This window comes from Ceratotherium simum, chromosome X, assembly GCF_057802395.1.
Source record: "Ceratotherium simum simum isolate JZ-2026a chromosome X, ASM5780239v1, whole genome shotgun sequence".
In the NCBI taxonomy this organism is placed as follows: Eukaryota; Metazoa; Chordata; class Mammalia; order Perissodactyla; family Rhinocerotidae; genus Ceratotherium; species Ceratotherium simum.
Genome location: NC_141940.1, coordinates 128102346 through 128118608, shown reverse-complemented (window position 1 = coordinate 128118608; position 16263 = coordinate 128102346). Strand labels below are relative to the sequence as shown.

The window sequence follows — 16263 nt, the reverse complement described above, 5'->3', positions numbered from 1 at the left end:
AAACTAAAGAGTCTACAGGAAAAGATGGTTGTCATGGGTGGAGTCAAGAAGCATGTTAGGAAAAGACTTGTAAACTAAAAATAACCAAATGCAAACTCTAAAACTGAAAAAGACAGTTTGTTTTGCTGAAAACAACACTCCAGTGATGGGATTAAAAGTATACTAGACACAAATGAAAAATGATTTGGTGAACTTGAAATACGTCGATAGAAATCATCCAAACCCAAGCACAGAGCAAAAAATTATTGGATATAATGAACCGAGCTCAATGAAATGTCAGAGAGTGTCACGCAATCTAACGTATGTGTAATTTAGACCCATGAGGACAAGACGGGAACAACGGAACAGAAAAAGTATTTAAAGAAAAATTGGCTGAAAATTTTCCAAATTTTGTCAACACCACCTACCCACAGATATAGGGAAGCCTTTTAAACCCAAGCAGGGTAAACATGAGGGGAAAAACACACCTGGGAATATTATAAAACTTCTAAAAACAGAAAATAATAAAAGAACTTAAAAAGGCACATTATATTCAAGGAAATATTGACGATAGTGATAGGTGACTTCTCATCCTAAACAATGAAGGCAAGAAGTCTGTGTCACAAATTAATATCCTGGGGGGAGGGGGATGTTTTCAACTAAAATTCTGTATCCACTGAAAAAGCTTTCAAAATCAAAGGCAAAATGGTGACATTTTCAGATGGATGAAAGTTGTGGGAATTTGTCAGGAGCAGACTCACAGTCAAGGCAATGCTAAAGGAAGTTCCTCAGGCGGGAGGGGAATGGCACCAAGTGGAAATTTCAATCTACAGGAAGAAATGAGGACCAAGGATGGGGAGTGGAGAATAATCACCGTTATCTGCAGATACTCAGGATCATGCAAATCCCCCCACCGTGCTCACTAGAGAGAGTACAACTTTGCACCAATAGAAAAGCCTTTAAAACAAAACCTGCAAATAAATGAAATATAAATATTTATCTTCAAGGCATATGACGGTACCTTATGGAGACTCTCTTGGCTGTGAGTGTTTCAAGTGTCTACCAGAAGGTGGATCTAGCAGATTTCTAACTTGCTAATGCAACGGGTTCTGCACACCCCAAACCATGTAACATATGGATGACAACAGGAAGCAGAGGACCACAGACGTGAGAAGGGAAGTGGCTGCCAGGCACAGCCTCTACGAGACATGTGCGGGATCGGGCCCAAGCTGCCCCAGCCTCTGTCCTGCCTCAGAATCTAGATGCATCATTTCATAGACACATTGTCCTTTCTCGTTGAATGAGAAGCCCGTTCCGGGAACGGCTATACCTCCGGGTCTTATGCAAGTGTTTGAAATATCATTACCTAATACTTCACATTTTATTTAAAAAAAACAAACTTTTCTACTGTATGTTTATCTTCTATATCAACTACAGTTGACTTCATTTCCCCCAGGGAAAAGTATTATGGAAGTACCACTTCCGAATAATTTTTTAGAGACTATAACATGTGGATGATCTCTAATTACCGAGCTTAGAGGCACGGAGCATCTTGAGACGTGTTCAAAGGAACCAATCAAAATGAATTTCCCCTGCGACGATTCCACCCCACGAACGAAAGAAAAACAATGAGGCAAAACACAAGAACAAAATGACTGATGATGTGGTGGGGAGTGAAAACAGTCTACAAATTATTGGTGGGGGAAATAGAATGTGGCAGGCAATATGACAAGGAAAATTCGTCCTTGTGGGATTTTTAAAAAATCGTATAAGTATTTATAGAGAGGCTAAGAAAACCAGGCAGACAATCGCCCTTTCTCAGGGAACTCACCTTGCTAGGGCTTCGAAAGGTTAAAATTAATCGTTACAACGCTGAGAAATGAAGAGCCTTTAATACAAGGAGCACAGTGAGAGCTCTAAGAGCAGATTAAATTTTCAGAAAGGGTTGCGCTGTTCCTTCCATACCTTTAGAAGAGACACAGTGACCTTCTCGACCTTCTAATTACCCACAGGAAATCATCTCTCTGTCCACCTGTCTAGCACCTATCTATCTAGGCATGCCTGCTTACTGGCTAACTCAGAAAAATACATTAAAATCGAAAGCGGAAAAAAAAAGACTTGACTATGAAAAATTAAAGTGATTCAGGGTCATGTTATATTAAATAAGGAAGATAAAGGTAGTCTTGAGCACGTACAGGACCAAATATACATCCAGAATACTGTTGAAACTTCTCTTGAAAATATCATTAACTGTTGCCCAAGATCCTCATGTCAAAGGCTTCATCATAGAATTTACGTATCAAGAACTCTACGCAAGAAAGAAAAATGATACTTGGGGAGAGAAAAAGGAATCTACGTAATCGACACTCACTCAAGTTTCTCCAAATGCGTCAAGCTCCCGTGGGATCGTTCTACAAAATCAGAGCGTCTACGGGTAAAACAAAAATTCTAGGTGTCTACTCGCCCCAAGGTAGGTCCACATTCAAGGCATGAATTGGATGACGAAGACTAATAGATGCCTCTCCAGAGACTTTATTACCTATTACCATGGTGAATACCGACTTCCCAGTATTTTTTGTTTTCATGCCCAATTTAAGAGTTTTATATTTAGCTGGATAACCCCAAAATTATGGTTCACCAAGACATATTTCCAAATATCTGACAGGGAAGGCCACACAGTTGACTTTCTGGACACAAGTCAAGATTTTGAGGAGCTGACCACTGTTTTCTTTCAATAAAAGCAAACCAGAAGCATTACCTACTGAGGGCTCATGAGTCAACCAGCTGGTCCCTCTTCTCAATAGAGATGGAGCAAGCTACTGCTGGTGGAATGGCTTCAGGAAAGATCTAAATTGGTGAAGAAGACACTCCTGACGCTGGAAATTGTGGAACGGTCACCAAAGCAAGGGACGCCTTTTCCCTTTTAAAGAAGACAGACGCCGCATTTCCAATGATCACACTGCAGATTCAGGATTCAGCAAATTCCAACATGGCTTGTGTGACTCTGGCAAAATGAGCAAACCAGAATCTCCCTTCCTCGAGTCCCTTTAAGAGTATTTAAATAGTTACCTATTCCCACTTGGGTTCATTTGAACACCGTTATGCCATTTTCCTGTTTGTTTTTGTGGTGTTGTTGGGTTTTTATTTTTCAAACTAAATTAGCAAGACTATTTGCTCCAAATGAGAAAGCTTTCATCGGCAGATAATTACCCAAGAGCATTAAAAGTTTTGCTACTATGGATACGAAATGATAAGGTATTAAAACTCTTCCTTGGAAAATCCCTAGGTTGGGAAATGAGCCCTATCGTCTCAGTTCCTGACAACACTCATAAATTTTTCACTCCAGGAGCTCAATTAGCTGTACCCTGGTATGCCGCTACCCTCCAACCGCACCCAAAATATGACCTCAAGTGACCGTGATTTCAAAGGCAGAAAGTACCAAGAAGCTAAAGCATTCAACCAAGAACTAAGAAAAAAGGATTGAGGACAGAGAAGAGGAGGGGAGGGGAACAGTAGGCAGAGAGGTATTAGGCGTTTAGAAATAATTGTGTTCTTGACAGTGATGTGCCAATGTTGTTAGGATGTGTGCTTACTTGCTCCAAAAAAAGGAATCCACACAGCTAAGACTACTCAATGATGCAGGAATCAGGAAAGACCCACAAGCAACGAACAAGGGGGTCTCCCTCTGGCCTTGTGGCGAGTGGGCTAATTGGGGGCTGTGTGGATAAGAATCTCGGGGGCTCCAGCGGGTGGGGCTGATCCAGAAAGAAGCATCTCCACAGAGGTGTGGAGCTCTACTCTGGAGAGCATTGTGACCTGGAGGGGATCCAGCCGTGTCTGCAGGGAGATGTGCCAAGAGGAAGGGTGGGTGCCAGCCATCGGCCACTGAGGGGCAGAGAGATGCAGCTTCCCCAGGTGGCTGCCTGCGGGAGCCGCTGCTGCCCCCACCGTGCCCTTGGGTAGCTGGTCCCACCACACAGGGAGTGGCCCAGGGTTGGCTGGACCACGGCTCTGGGGGTTCCTGAGCTCGGATGCAGATTTGACCAAGGAGAATGTCAGTTTGAGGACTACCACCAGACTGCCCTCGCCTGGCCAGACCTCAGCATCCTCCACCAGTCACGTGGTGGTCACCCCAGGAGTGGACGTGCTGGGGCCTCCACTGATCGACCTTCTGATGTGGCAAAACAAATATGGCGCTGCTTTCAAGTTTGGTCAATGCACACAAGATTAACTTAAAAAGTGTATGTGTATGTATGTGAGTGTGTGTGCATGCGTGTGCTTGCGTGTGTGGGCGTGTGTGTGTAATCCAGGGCTCACCTCCTCGCTGGACTTTCCTGACCCCATGTGAGTGACCACGCTCACACCAGCTGAGACCAGACCCCCCGTTCACCCTTCAGATTCCTCCAGTCATTCTGGATGTGAGTGACCACCAGGAATGGCTCCTCACTTGGAATCCTGTGCTGCAGACATCAGGGCTCCCCCGGCTTGTGTCCAGACACCTCCCTGGACCCCCACGTCCCCTCCAAGCCAGGCTAAGCCTGAGACCCGGTGACCACCCACAGGTCCTTCAAGAGTACGCCTCTGAGAAGCAGAAGGATCAAACCATGGCCGGCCACCCCCAGCCAAGAATGCACAGCGGAAAGAGTCTGCCCTTTTCATAAAACTCAGATGCTGGGGGGCAGCCAGGAGAAAGAGATGCAACGTGCATAGGATGGAGATGGCTGAGGGCTTGGCGGCTTTTTAGCACCTGTTGGTTCTCTGCTCCAGGTGCATGCACCTGATTGGTTATCTACCCCAGCGGTCAGTTCTCCCACAGGCTAATTTCATGGATCAACTTCGTGTCATTTGGTAGAAAGGAAGAAACAAAGGCAGATGAGCAGTGAATATGTCACAGCCTTGAGTGACACCATCATCCCAGTGATTAAGAATCATTGCCTCCCCTACCACTGGCCCCCAGTGGCCTCCTCTATGGCCCAGAGGAGCTGCCTAAGATCTTTCCCTTTCATCCATACACCGAAACCTGAATCTCAACATACAGAACTGAAGCCACCATGTAATTTTAAAAAGGCATTCTAGAAAGTTTTTTCCTCCAATAAATCTGGGCTCTTTATTACAGCTTTGTTAGAACATGTTAAGCTCTTAAACTTTTTACATAGTCACATATACCCCCAAACAAATCTTTGCTCCTTTCCTGGTTAGGTTTATAACATGAGCGGGTTTTGGTGAATTATTCTTTAAACTATCATGTTTTTTAACTCATTCCGATTTTTTTAAAAGTCATGGAAAAAGGAACACACGATCTGGCTGTTTCCTGAGAGACTCCTCTTTTGGTCTGGAAAGTGTGGTTTCATGCATTTATGACAGCAGCGATTCTTAAATGGGGGTGCACGGGAACCACAGGAGGGCATGTGGAAATGCAGATTCCTGGGCGCATCCCCGAGATTCTGATGCAGAGGGCTGGGAATCTGCATTTCTAACCTGTTCCCAGTGACACCCGTGCTCCGAGTCAGGAAATGCACATTTGGATCCACTGTGCATCCTTGAACCACAGCAAACAGGGAGGAGACAATGATTGGCTGTCACAACAATCAATCATTTCTGCCCCGGAGCAGATAATAGACATAGGGAAATACCTCCATCTGCAAAGGCTGCCTGGGGTTGCACAGAGAGCTGGGCTGCAAGCAACAGGGAAGCCCCTTCATGTTCTGTCCCAAGATCAAAGGGAACCTGCCACCAAGGGCACTGGAGGTGGCTGGGACTTTCCAACACTGCCCAGCCTTCCCAGAGGACAAGACAGCATGTACTTGCATCACCTAGATTGGGGCGTAACGACACAACAGGATAGACACTAACTGAACTTAGCCCTCTGCAACTTTCCTTTCTCTCTCAAAAATCATGGTAAGCCCCAAGATGGGAATCCCCAGCTTCTGGGATATGCTCAGAACGCCATCTTGGATCCAATGGACCAAAACAGTGACAAGCATTTTCTTTCCTTTAAATATACGGCACACACACAAGCACTGCTCAGAAAGCACTCAAGAGCATTTGGAATCAAGAAGGATGGAGGGATGTGTGCACATTCCTCAGGTTGAATAAATAGGTAGCGAGAGCACTACAGGATTCATTACGGGGCAGGTTGACCATCCTTAGGTCAGGCAGGTTCCGGTTTCACTTATCTTCAGTCAAGAACCCGCAATCAGCAGATGCACCTGTTGGCCCATGCATCTGACAATTTTTGAGTAAAGATGTGCCTCAGAGAGCCCTCGGCACTGGAGACGGACCATGAATGAATGCGAGTGCTGATTTCACAACGGATGCACACAAGTAGCACACCCCAACGTCTTCCTGCGCTGATGCCTATGCTGAGCAATGCTATCGTGATTGCATGCATGACGCCACCCCTCTCCAGTGAGGACCAGAAATCCCCAAAAGAAAAGTGCAAGAAGCAGACATCTCCCCCTCAACGCACGTCCACCATCCTGTACGTAATTCCACGTCGGGTTCTGTAGCTCAGCCATGAACACGGACTCAGACCAAGAAAGAGAACCATTTGAGGACCCAAGAGTACCTTTGTCATTCAAGGTTTCTTCTTTTATCTTCCTGACAACTTCTTCCGCTTTGCCCTCGTTATTTCCAGCTAAAAGGAAAAGAAAAGAGGCAATTAGTGGTAAGGTCATCCAGAACCTCCCAAATGCAAAAAATAATGTTTTCTTGAGATGCAAAACATAATCCCAGAGATGTGCTCGGCAGGGTTTCTCCTTTTGTTCTGGCGTGGAATTTGGCCGTCAGAGCAATTCTGGCTGATCCAACCCATCAATTTAAGACACATTTTCTCTAGCCTGGATTGGCAAAAGGTACGCATTTATCTGACATTTTACTTTCCAGTGATTACGGGGATGTGAGGCACACATTACAGAGGCATAATTAGCAGGTGGAAGCCAAAAATAGTGCAAGCATAAAGACGTTGGCAGAAATGTCAGGCTAGACACAGAACTTTCTAAGAAACTTTTAGTGGAGGCACAACCCTCCATTCATGGATGGACCAAGACGTCAAAATGACCACAGACATCCCCTCCGCGTGTTGGAGATGCTTAGCCCGTTATCCCGACTCCGTAAACATCTGCAGGTGCGATTCCGGGAACACTAGTTTGCAAGGATGGTGATGAGCGTTTTGGGTGTGAGGGATGTCACAGTTAAATAATATGAGGAGACTGGGGTTCAATAAAGTTATGAAGGTTTCTTTAATGTCTTAGTAGGTGAATGTGCATGGAGGGTAAGGGTGGAGTTTGAATGGCGGGGATGTTGTTTTTCCAAATGTCTCTGACCACAGCCTTAAGTTTAAGGCTTGCCTAATGGAAAAGCTCAGAAGACCTGTTCTTCCCAGGCACCACCACCCGTCACTCATCAACAACTGGACCTGAGGCAGCTTGACAGTCTCTTTGCAGGGCGAGCCAAGCCCAAAACCCCCCATAGGGGTGAGTCATGGGAGAGCTTTGCAGAAATGGAGATTAGAGCTGGCACCTGAAGAACTTAGGCGTGCTCATGAAGCTACTGGTGCCCGCAGAGCCAAGAGGTGGCCTGAGGACACCAGCCAGAGACACCTGGTCTGGGAGCCACGGGTCCCAAGGGGCGGGGCCAGCCTACATCACCCTCCCACCTGGTCCAGCCCCTGCCAGACAGGCATTCTCTAGGGTAGAACCATTTTGAGGTCTTGATGAAAATATATTACCGAGCAGTTCTTTCCTTAGGCATTTCTGCCTGCTGTTTCTCTATATTTTGTTTCATTTACACATTCTCACTAACAGGAAGGGTCCCTGCTATTGTATCCCCTACCATTTTATTCCGTATCTGTGTCATTGACAAGTGCCCCAAATTAATTTATGGAATGCCCTTTCCAAGAAAAAAAAAAGTGTTTACAACAAAGAGTTAAAAAAAACATATAAGAGAAGAGAAGCGGTAACCTAGCAGAATTGGAAACGTCTTCGGCTCTAGCTGGGGACATCTAAGGTAAACACGGCGGAGGACATCTTTTGGGGTGAACTAAAAGGAACATAAAAACTGTCACTGCCTTGAAGAAGTTCAAAGTTGCAGACATCAAGGAGACGCGGCTGCAAAGGCAATTCGCGCCTTCGCTCCCTTAAAGGAATAGAACCTTACGTGGTGATGAGACTTTTTGCTTGGAGAGTCTTCCAGCTTTGGGAAAGCAGGGACAGCATGGCATACAAGGGATCACCCAAAAGCTATATTCCATCTCTAAACGTTCTAGGCATCAAGACAAAAATATATATATTCATGGCTAATTTGGGGTCATGTACCCGTATGACCTTCTTTCTGAAATCCTGTGCAATTTTTAAATATTAAATAGCCATCTGATACCAGGTTGCACCTCTCGCAATGACCATCTTGGCATTAACGGCCTCATAGTGGAAGCCTGGATGATGTGAGAGAGAAGCTCTATGTTCCTGAAAAAGAAATAAGTGGCCAGAGGAAGCTGGGGGCATGACCAGCAGGACAAACTGGTCATCGCTGGCAGCTCCCCTCGACAGGCAGCTCACTCTTCGTATCCAGGCAGCCACGACTGGCATTGTATGAGACATATGCACGGGCACTTTTTTGGCAAAGGTCATCTTCAGCAGCTGCCTCCTCGGACCTGGAGCTGCCTCCTCAGAGCTGGATATGGAATGCTTGACCCCATGCACTTGCCAGAGCTGCACCTACATTTACTGAGTAACTACTGCATACCAGGAAATAACTGGGCCATGATAGAAGCTGGGCACAAACTCCACAGGTCAGCCTTCTGCTCATCCTCTGTACTGGGGGGTTAAGTTTGATACATGCACATGTCCTACTGATGGGCAATACAGGGTTTAACGGGCACCAAGTCACTTTGGAAGGACAATCTCTGACAAACAAGTCCCCTCCCTATGGACTGTACCCTATCCACCAAATTTTAAGGATCTGCAAGAAGCAATGTAACTTACACTTGTTAAAAAGAAAAATATGCTGAGTCCAAACTGGGGCCAGCAAGCTATGGACCTGGTGCCAAATCTGACCCACCACTTGATGTTGAACAATAAAGTTTTATTGAAACACAGCCATGCCCATTTCTTTAAGTATTGGCTATGGCTGCTTTCTCACTACAAAGGCACAGCTGATTATCATAAGAGAGACCTATGAAAATATTTATTATCTGGCCCATATCGGAAAAAATTTACTGATGCCTGGTCTAAACTTTAGATGACCGTTCATTAATAACTATGAAGAAGAAGGATTTCCCACTAAAATAATATTTTGAAACAGTAAGAACTATGATATTGTGAACAGAAGGGAAACTGAATAATTGACGTATTGGTAGCAACATTAACGCGTTTCAGTTGGCCTCAAGTTATAAATTCAATTCTTCAGCTAGTAATTGATTATTCTTTAAATATAATAGCCTTAGGATTAAGAAATTTGAAATTGAACATACCCATCTCTTATAAAATGCATGTGTACAATGACAATGTTTCATTAAGTGACCTTGAATCAAACTGTCCTGCAAAATGAAAAACTGCCCCCTCAGAATGTATCCAATTATCCCTTCAAATTCCCAACTAGAACTCATCATGACCTAACACAACTAGACCTCATCATAACCTAACACAACTAGACTTTATCATGACCTACCCAACTAGACCTCATCATGACCTAACCAACTAGACCTCATCATGACCTACCCAACCAGAGCTCATCATGACCTACCCAACCAGAGCTCATCATGGCCTAACACAAATAGATCTCATCATGACCTAACTCATCTAGACCTCATCACGACCAAACCCAACTAGACCTCATCATGACCTACCCAACTAGACCTCATCATGATCTACCCTACTAGACCTCATCATGACCTACCCAACTAGACCTCATCATGATCTACCCAACTCGACCTCATCATGACCTACCAAACCAGACCTCATGAGGACCTAACACAACTAGACCTCATGATGACCTACCCAACTAGGCTTCATCATGACCTACCCAACTAGACCTCATCATGACCTAACACAACTAGACTTCATCACAACCTAACACAACTAGACTTTATCACGACCTACCCAACTAGACTTCATCACGACCTAACACAACTAGACCTCATCATGACCTAACCCAACTAGACCTCATCATGACCTAACCCAACTAGACCTCATCAGGACCTACCCAACTAGAACTCATCATGACCTAACTCAACTAGACCTCATCATGACCTAACCCATCTTGACCTCATCATGATTTACCCAACTAGACTTCACCATAACCTACCCAACTAGACCTCACCATGACCTACCCAACTAGAACACATCATGACCTACCAAACCAGACCTCATTACGACCTAACACAACTAGACCTCATGATGACCTACCCAACTAGACTTCATCATACCTTAACCAACTAGACCTCATCATGACTTACCCAACTAGACCTCATCATGACCTACCTAACTATTCTTCATCATAACCTAACACAACTAGACTTCATCATGACATACCCAACTAGACCCCATCATGACATATCCAACTAGACCTCATCACAACCTACCCATCTAGATCTCATCATGACCTAACACAACTAGACCTCATCATGACCTACCCAACTAGACCTCATCATGACCTAACACAACTAGACCTCATCATAACCTAACACAACTAGACCTCATCATGACCTACCCAACTAGACCACATCATGACCTACCCAATTAGATCTCATCATGACCTACCAACTAGACCTCATCGTGACCTACCCAACTAGACCTCATCATGACCTACCCAACTAGACCTCATCATGACCTAACACAACTAGACCTCATCATGACCTACCCAACTAGACCTCATCATGACCTAACACAACTAGACCTCATCATGACCTAATCCATCTAGACCTCATCATGACCTAACACAACTAGACCTCATCATGACCTAACCCATCTAGACCTCATCATGACCTAACCCATCTAGACCTCATCATGACCTACCTAACTAGACCTCATCATGACCTAACCCATCTAGACATCATCATGACCTAACACAACTAGACCTCATCATGACCTAATCCATCTAGACCTCATCATGACCTAACACAACTAGACCTCATCATGACCTAACCCATCTAGACCTCATCATGACCTAACAAAACTAGACCTCATCATGACCTAACCCATCTAGACATCATCATGACCTAACACAACTAGACCTCATCATGACCTAATCCATCTAGACCTCATCATGACCTAACACAACTAGACCTCATCATGACCTAACCCATCTAGACCTCATCATGACCTAACACAACTAGACCTCATCATGACCTAACCCATCTAGACATCATCATGACCTAACAAAACTAGACCTCATCATGACCTAACCCATCTAGACATCATCATGACCTAACACAACTAGACCTCATCATGACCTAATCCATCTAGACCTCATCATGACCTAACACAACTAGACGTCATCATGACCTAACCCATCTAGACCTCATCATGACCTAACACAACTAGACCTCATCATGACCTAACACAACTAGACCTCATCATGATCTACCTAACCTGACCTCATCATTGACCTAACCCAACTCGATCTCACCATGACCTACAAACTATACCTCATCATGACATACCCAATTAGACCTCATTGTGATCTAACCCAGCTAGACCTCACCAGGACCTAACCCATCTAGACTTTCTCATGACCTAAAACAGCACACTGAGGCAAAAAGTACAGAGAAATGGGACTTTTGTTTCTTTTGCATTCCAACATTGCCTAGTTTTACTAAGAATTAATAAGATGAAGATAAGAGGAGGAGGAGTCAGGGGTACAGAAATAACCAGTAGTGGATACCAGTCCCCACTCTTTGCTCGGACTGGAAGGTCCCTCCCCACCCTGCTCCACGAGCATCTCTCCACCACCAGCCCAGGTCCAGCAGGCCCTCAGGGGAGACCTATTACTCTATCTGTTTGAGAGCTGACATCACTTTCATCAAGTCATCCCAAATATAGGAAGAAATCCAAGTCATGGAAAGCCCTGGAGAGCTTGTCACGTCTTTAATAATAGAACAGAGGGCCACCCGCCAGGGAAAGTCAAAATCAGGTGGCTGGAATCCATCGCCATCTCAGACTCTCCCAGCTAACTCTCACAGCCCCTCTGCTCCCAAGCCCTGTCTCCTTGATTTGCTCAGGTCCCAGGGAAACATAAACAGATAATGGAGGTGCTAAAGTTGAAAAGAAGCTCCAGAAATACCCCCTCGGATGCGTCCCCCTCTCTCACAAGACCTCCTCCTCTGCAACCAACCCATCTTCATCTAGGGGAAGTTATGGAAGTCATTGATAAAGTTGGTAATATCAGGAGTTGTCAAAAACTTTTAACATTTCCACATCTATGAAGAGAGTGGGACTTACACACATTCCAGAAGAAAAGAACACTTTGTTCAGGAAAAAGAACAGGGAAGCAGACCCAGAAGTGATCTACGGCTCCCAAAGGCTGACAAATGTGTGCCATTCTAAAGACTTTGTCACTTATGAGAGAAAGACACATATGTGAGGAAGGGAATCACTCTAAGAAACTGCATTCTTTCAAAACAGAGTAAAAATATGGTTCAAATTTAAGAACATGAGTCCAATTTGGTTACTGGACTGAGTGAAGAGCTCGGTGAACCCACATGAGCCATATCCCTCTGAGGAGAGCAGAAGGCCACACTGGCCAGACCTAGGGTTCCTTGTCTGGGTCAAGAGACCCCTGGAGAGGTCTCACATGGAACTCAGGGGGTCTGTGAGTTTCAATGGGGAGGAATCGACGTCATCATTGTGGCTGAACTCCGATGGAATGTGGACAAGACACAGAGGTACGGAAAGATCTACGGCTTGGCCACCTACAGAAACCACAGATCTGTTCATACTAGGGTTGAATTGTTGAAGATGACTTGAAATAAAGTTTACGCTGATCATAGCTCCAAACCATAGAAGTTACTCAACTCAACAGAAAATCATGCTATTTGCCATATAAAGATTTAATGTATGTGATTACGTGGCAAGTTTGTGTTTTTCTTACATATTTTTATATCTGCATATCGATATAATTGTTGATAATATTACGGATTTTAGTCTGTGCTTTTAGGCGTCACCAGACGCCAAGGAGGCCAAAGATCAGAAAAGGGGAAATCCAGCTGTGGATGAGCTTGTCGGGAGCCTGGAAGGAGTGAGATGCACTTGTGTTAAAAACCCCAGCCCCAAGCATCGCATCTGATCGGTAATCATCCTGCAATAAATGATGGTGGGCAAAAGAAGGCGAAGAAATGGAGAAAGAAGGAAATGAATAGATAATGAATAAATGAATGACTGTGGGTAATGTTTTAGAAAGTCTTACATGAAAGTAATCCTTTGCACCTAAAACCAGACCTATAGTACCATTTTTATAAAGACGAACAATGTGAAAGGTATTAACTAAATCAGATGATGATAATAGCAGGCATAATAAACATGAAGTTGTTTCCTTCCCAAAGCTAATCTCCACATATCATTTTTGCCAGCTGACTGAAACTTCTACTCCAGGTAAGCAATTGGCTGGGAATACTAACAAACATAACATGGGTTAATTTGAACTGTCCCCACTTCCCCAGCCAAAGAAAGTCTCTTCATTTTCAAAGAGGAGTTATGGACCAAGATAAGCTAGTAGAGAAATTTTCAAAAAGAAGAATGGAAAATATAGTCTATAGGGTACAGCTGTAGAAGAAGCTTATATTCTAAAAACCTGTTCAGATTCTGCTATGGGCTGAACTGTGTGTCCCCCAAAAGTCATATGTTGAGGTCCTAACCCCTAGGACCCCAGAGTGTGACTGTATTTGGAGATGGGTCTTTAAAGAGGTGATGAAGATCAAACGAGGTCATGAGGGTGGGTCCTGATCTCATAGGACTGGGATCCTTATGAGAAGAGGAGATGAGGACACAGACACGCACAGAGGGACGACCACGTGAGGACATGGGGAGAAGACGGCATCTACACACCAAGGAGAGAGGCATCAGGAGGAACCAGCCCTGCCCACACCTGGATCTCAGATTTCCACCTCCAGGACTGTGAGACCATCAATGTCTGTTGTTTAAGTCCCCCGGTCTGTGATCCTCTGTTATGGAAGCTCTGGCAAATTGATTCAGATTTATTGTTATTTTTTTCCAGTGAACCACACAGAAAAATATATATGATCAATATTAAAGCAGAACTTATACTCATGTCCAAAAGAGCTGTCCCCAATTCATGCCTTTTTTCAGTTTTTAATCCTCACGTGCTTATCTGTTTTATCTATAAGCAAATAAATATTTACATACCTTTATAAGCAAACAACTGCATATCTTACATTAGCTACAAAATACAACTGTAAAAACCATCACCTATGATAACGTGCATGCCCAGTCTCGCCAGATGCTTCGCCGTGGAATAGCCAATTCCATCCGTCCCTCCGGTCACTATAGCAACCCGGTCGGGTTGTGGGGAGAAAACTGTGGAAGAAGAAGAAAAAAAATATACGAAAGTAAGGTTTCATAGCAGAGTACACGTTTGTAAGAATGAAGCGACAAGAGAGTGGGTGATGCCAACAGGAGTCGTGGTTCAATATTTGCGGTTTCGTCCCTCTTGGATTCCTGCGGGCTCTGGATGCATAAACGTAATACGGCGGATTAGCCCTGAGTCCAGACAGCCTGGGAGAGACACCTGGTAAACTCTCGCTCAGCCCCAGCTGAGACCTTTGCAGGAATACGCTGCCAAAAGGATTTGCAGAAAGGTCCAAACAACCTACACCATTGACAGCCATGGGTGAGAGTCCTGGATAAACCCTCTCGGGCAGAACTGGGCAGGATGTATTTGTTGGTTTGTGTTTTAAATGTAGGATTCATTATTATTTAGGTATGGTGAGGCCAACAGACGAGGACATGACTACCATTGAAAAGAGGGTTTGTTCCTCAGAGCTCCCAAGAGAAGGGAGTATGCCATATCATGCAGGGCCACACGGGGATGCACCAGGGTGGGTCAGGAGGCAGAGAGAGGAGGGAAAGGTAGACGAGAGATTTTATTGTGGTTTCCACAGGAAAGATCGGGTGAGGCAGAGTGAGCAGGCTGAGGACGGGCTAGTGTGAATAACTTCAGCAGGTTCTGGGGGGTACGGTCTGTCTCTAGTTCTCTGGTATGTGGTCCTGGGAGATTAGAGCAGGTGGATGGTGACTCAGAGTGTGGGAGCCCCAGAGAGGAGCGGGTGGGGTGTGGGCTCTGCATTGGTCAGTTTGCATTTTAAAGGCACGCCCCAGGGTGAGTTGTTTGCTATCTGTAGGAACTGGCTAGCCTTGGGGACTTGAAGATATGATAAAGGTAGCAGAGATGGACTTTTCAATAAATGGTGTTGGGACACCTAAATAGATACTTGGAAAAACATAAAATTAGACTCATATCTCACAGTACCCATCAAAATAAAGGGGAAAAAGTCAAACAGTGAAAATATGAGCAGAAACCAGGAATAAATTTATTCTTAACCTCAGAATAAGAAATGCCTTCCTAATTATAAGTCAAAATTGAAAAGAATAAATAGACACATTTCACTAAAAAAATTTTACAAGGTAAAAAAATAAACCATAAGCAAAGTCAAAAATAAACGATGAACTAGGAGAAAATTTTCAACTCCTATCACATTCAAAGGGCTATTTTCCTAATATGTAATGAGTTCTTAAAAATCAAGAAAAAAACCAAACACCCTATAGAGAAAGTCGGCAAAAATAACTCTTTATGTAAAAATGTACCGAATGGTCCTTAAAAACACTTGTTCAACTTTACATCTATTAAGAGAAATGTTAATTAAAATTGCACTGAGATACCATCCATCTATCAGATTGGCAAAAATTTTAATGCTTTGATATCACACTTTTCTGGCGTGGCGATGGGGACCAGGCATGTAGTTGGGATGGGACCCCCATATCTAGTTGGCAATATCTAGTGCAGTTACATAAGTATTTATTCTTTGATCCAGAAAAATCACTTCTAAGAATCCACCCTGATGATACAAGGTAGACTGCCGATGCAAAATGATGGCTGCTCATTATAGCATCTGTTCCTCAGGAGGAGAATGCATGAATGACCTCAATACATCCATGCCATGGAATATCAGAGCCCATTGTTAGTGTCGCCATCATGCAGGGAACGATGAGCAGACCTGAGTGGCCCAAGTTCATCTGAGAAATTCCACCTGCTGGCCAGGGGCCAGGTGGGATC

General features: G+C 44.3%; 1 protein-coding gene across 1 annotated transcript in view; it reads right to left on the bottom strand.

Annotated features, from left to right (window-relative positions):
- LOC147912042 (polyprenol dehydrogenase-like) overlaps positions 1-16263 on the bottom strand; it is a 174807-nt gene that overhangs the window by 123178 nt on the left and 35366 nt on the right. The window contains 2 exon segments of the mRNA XM_087426725.1: positions 6548-6616; positions 14400-14507. Coding sequence (XP_087282851.1) covers positions 6548-6616; positions 14400-14507 — 177 coding nt within the window.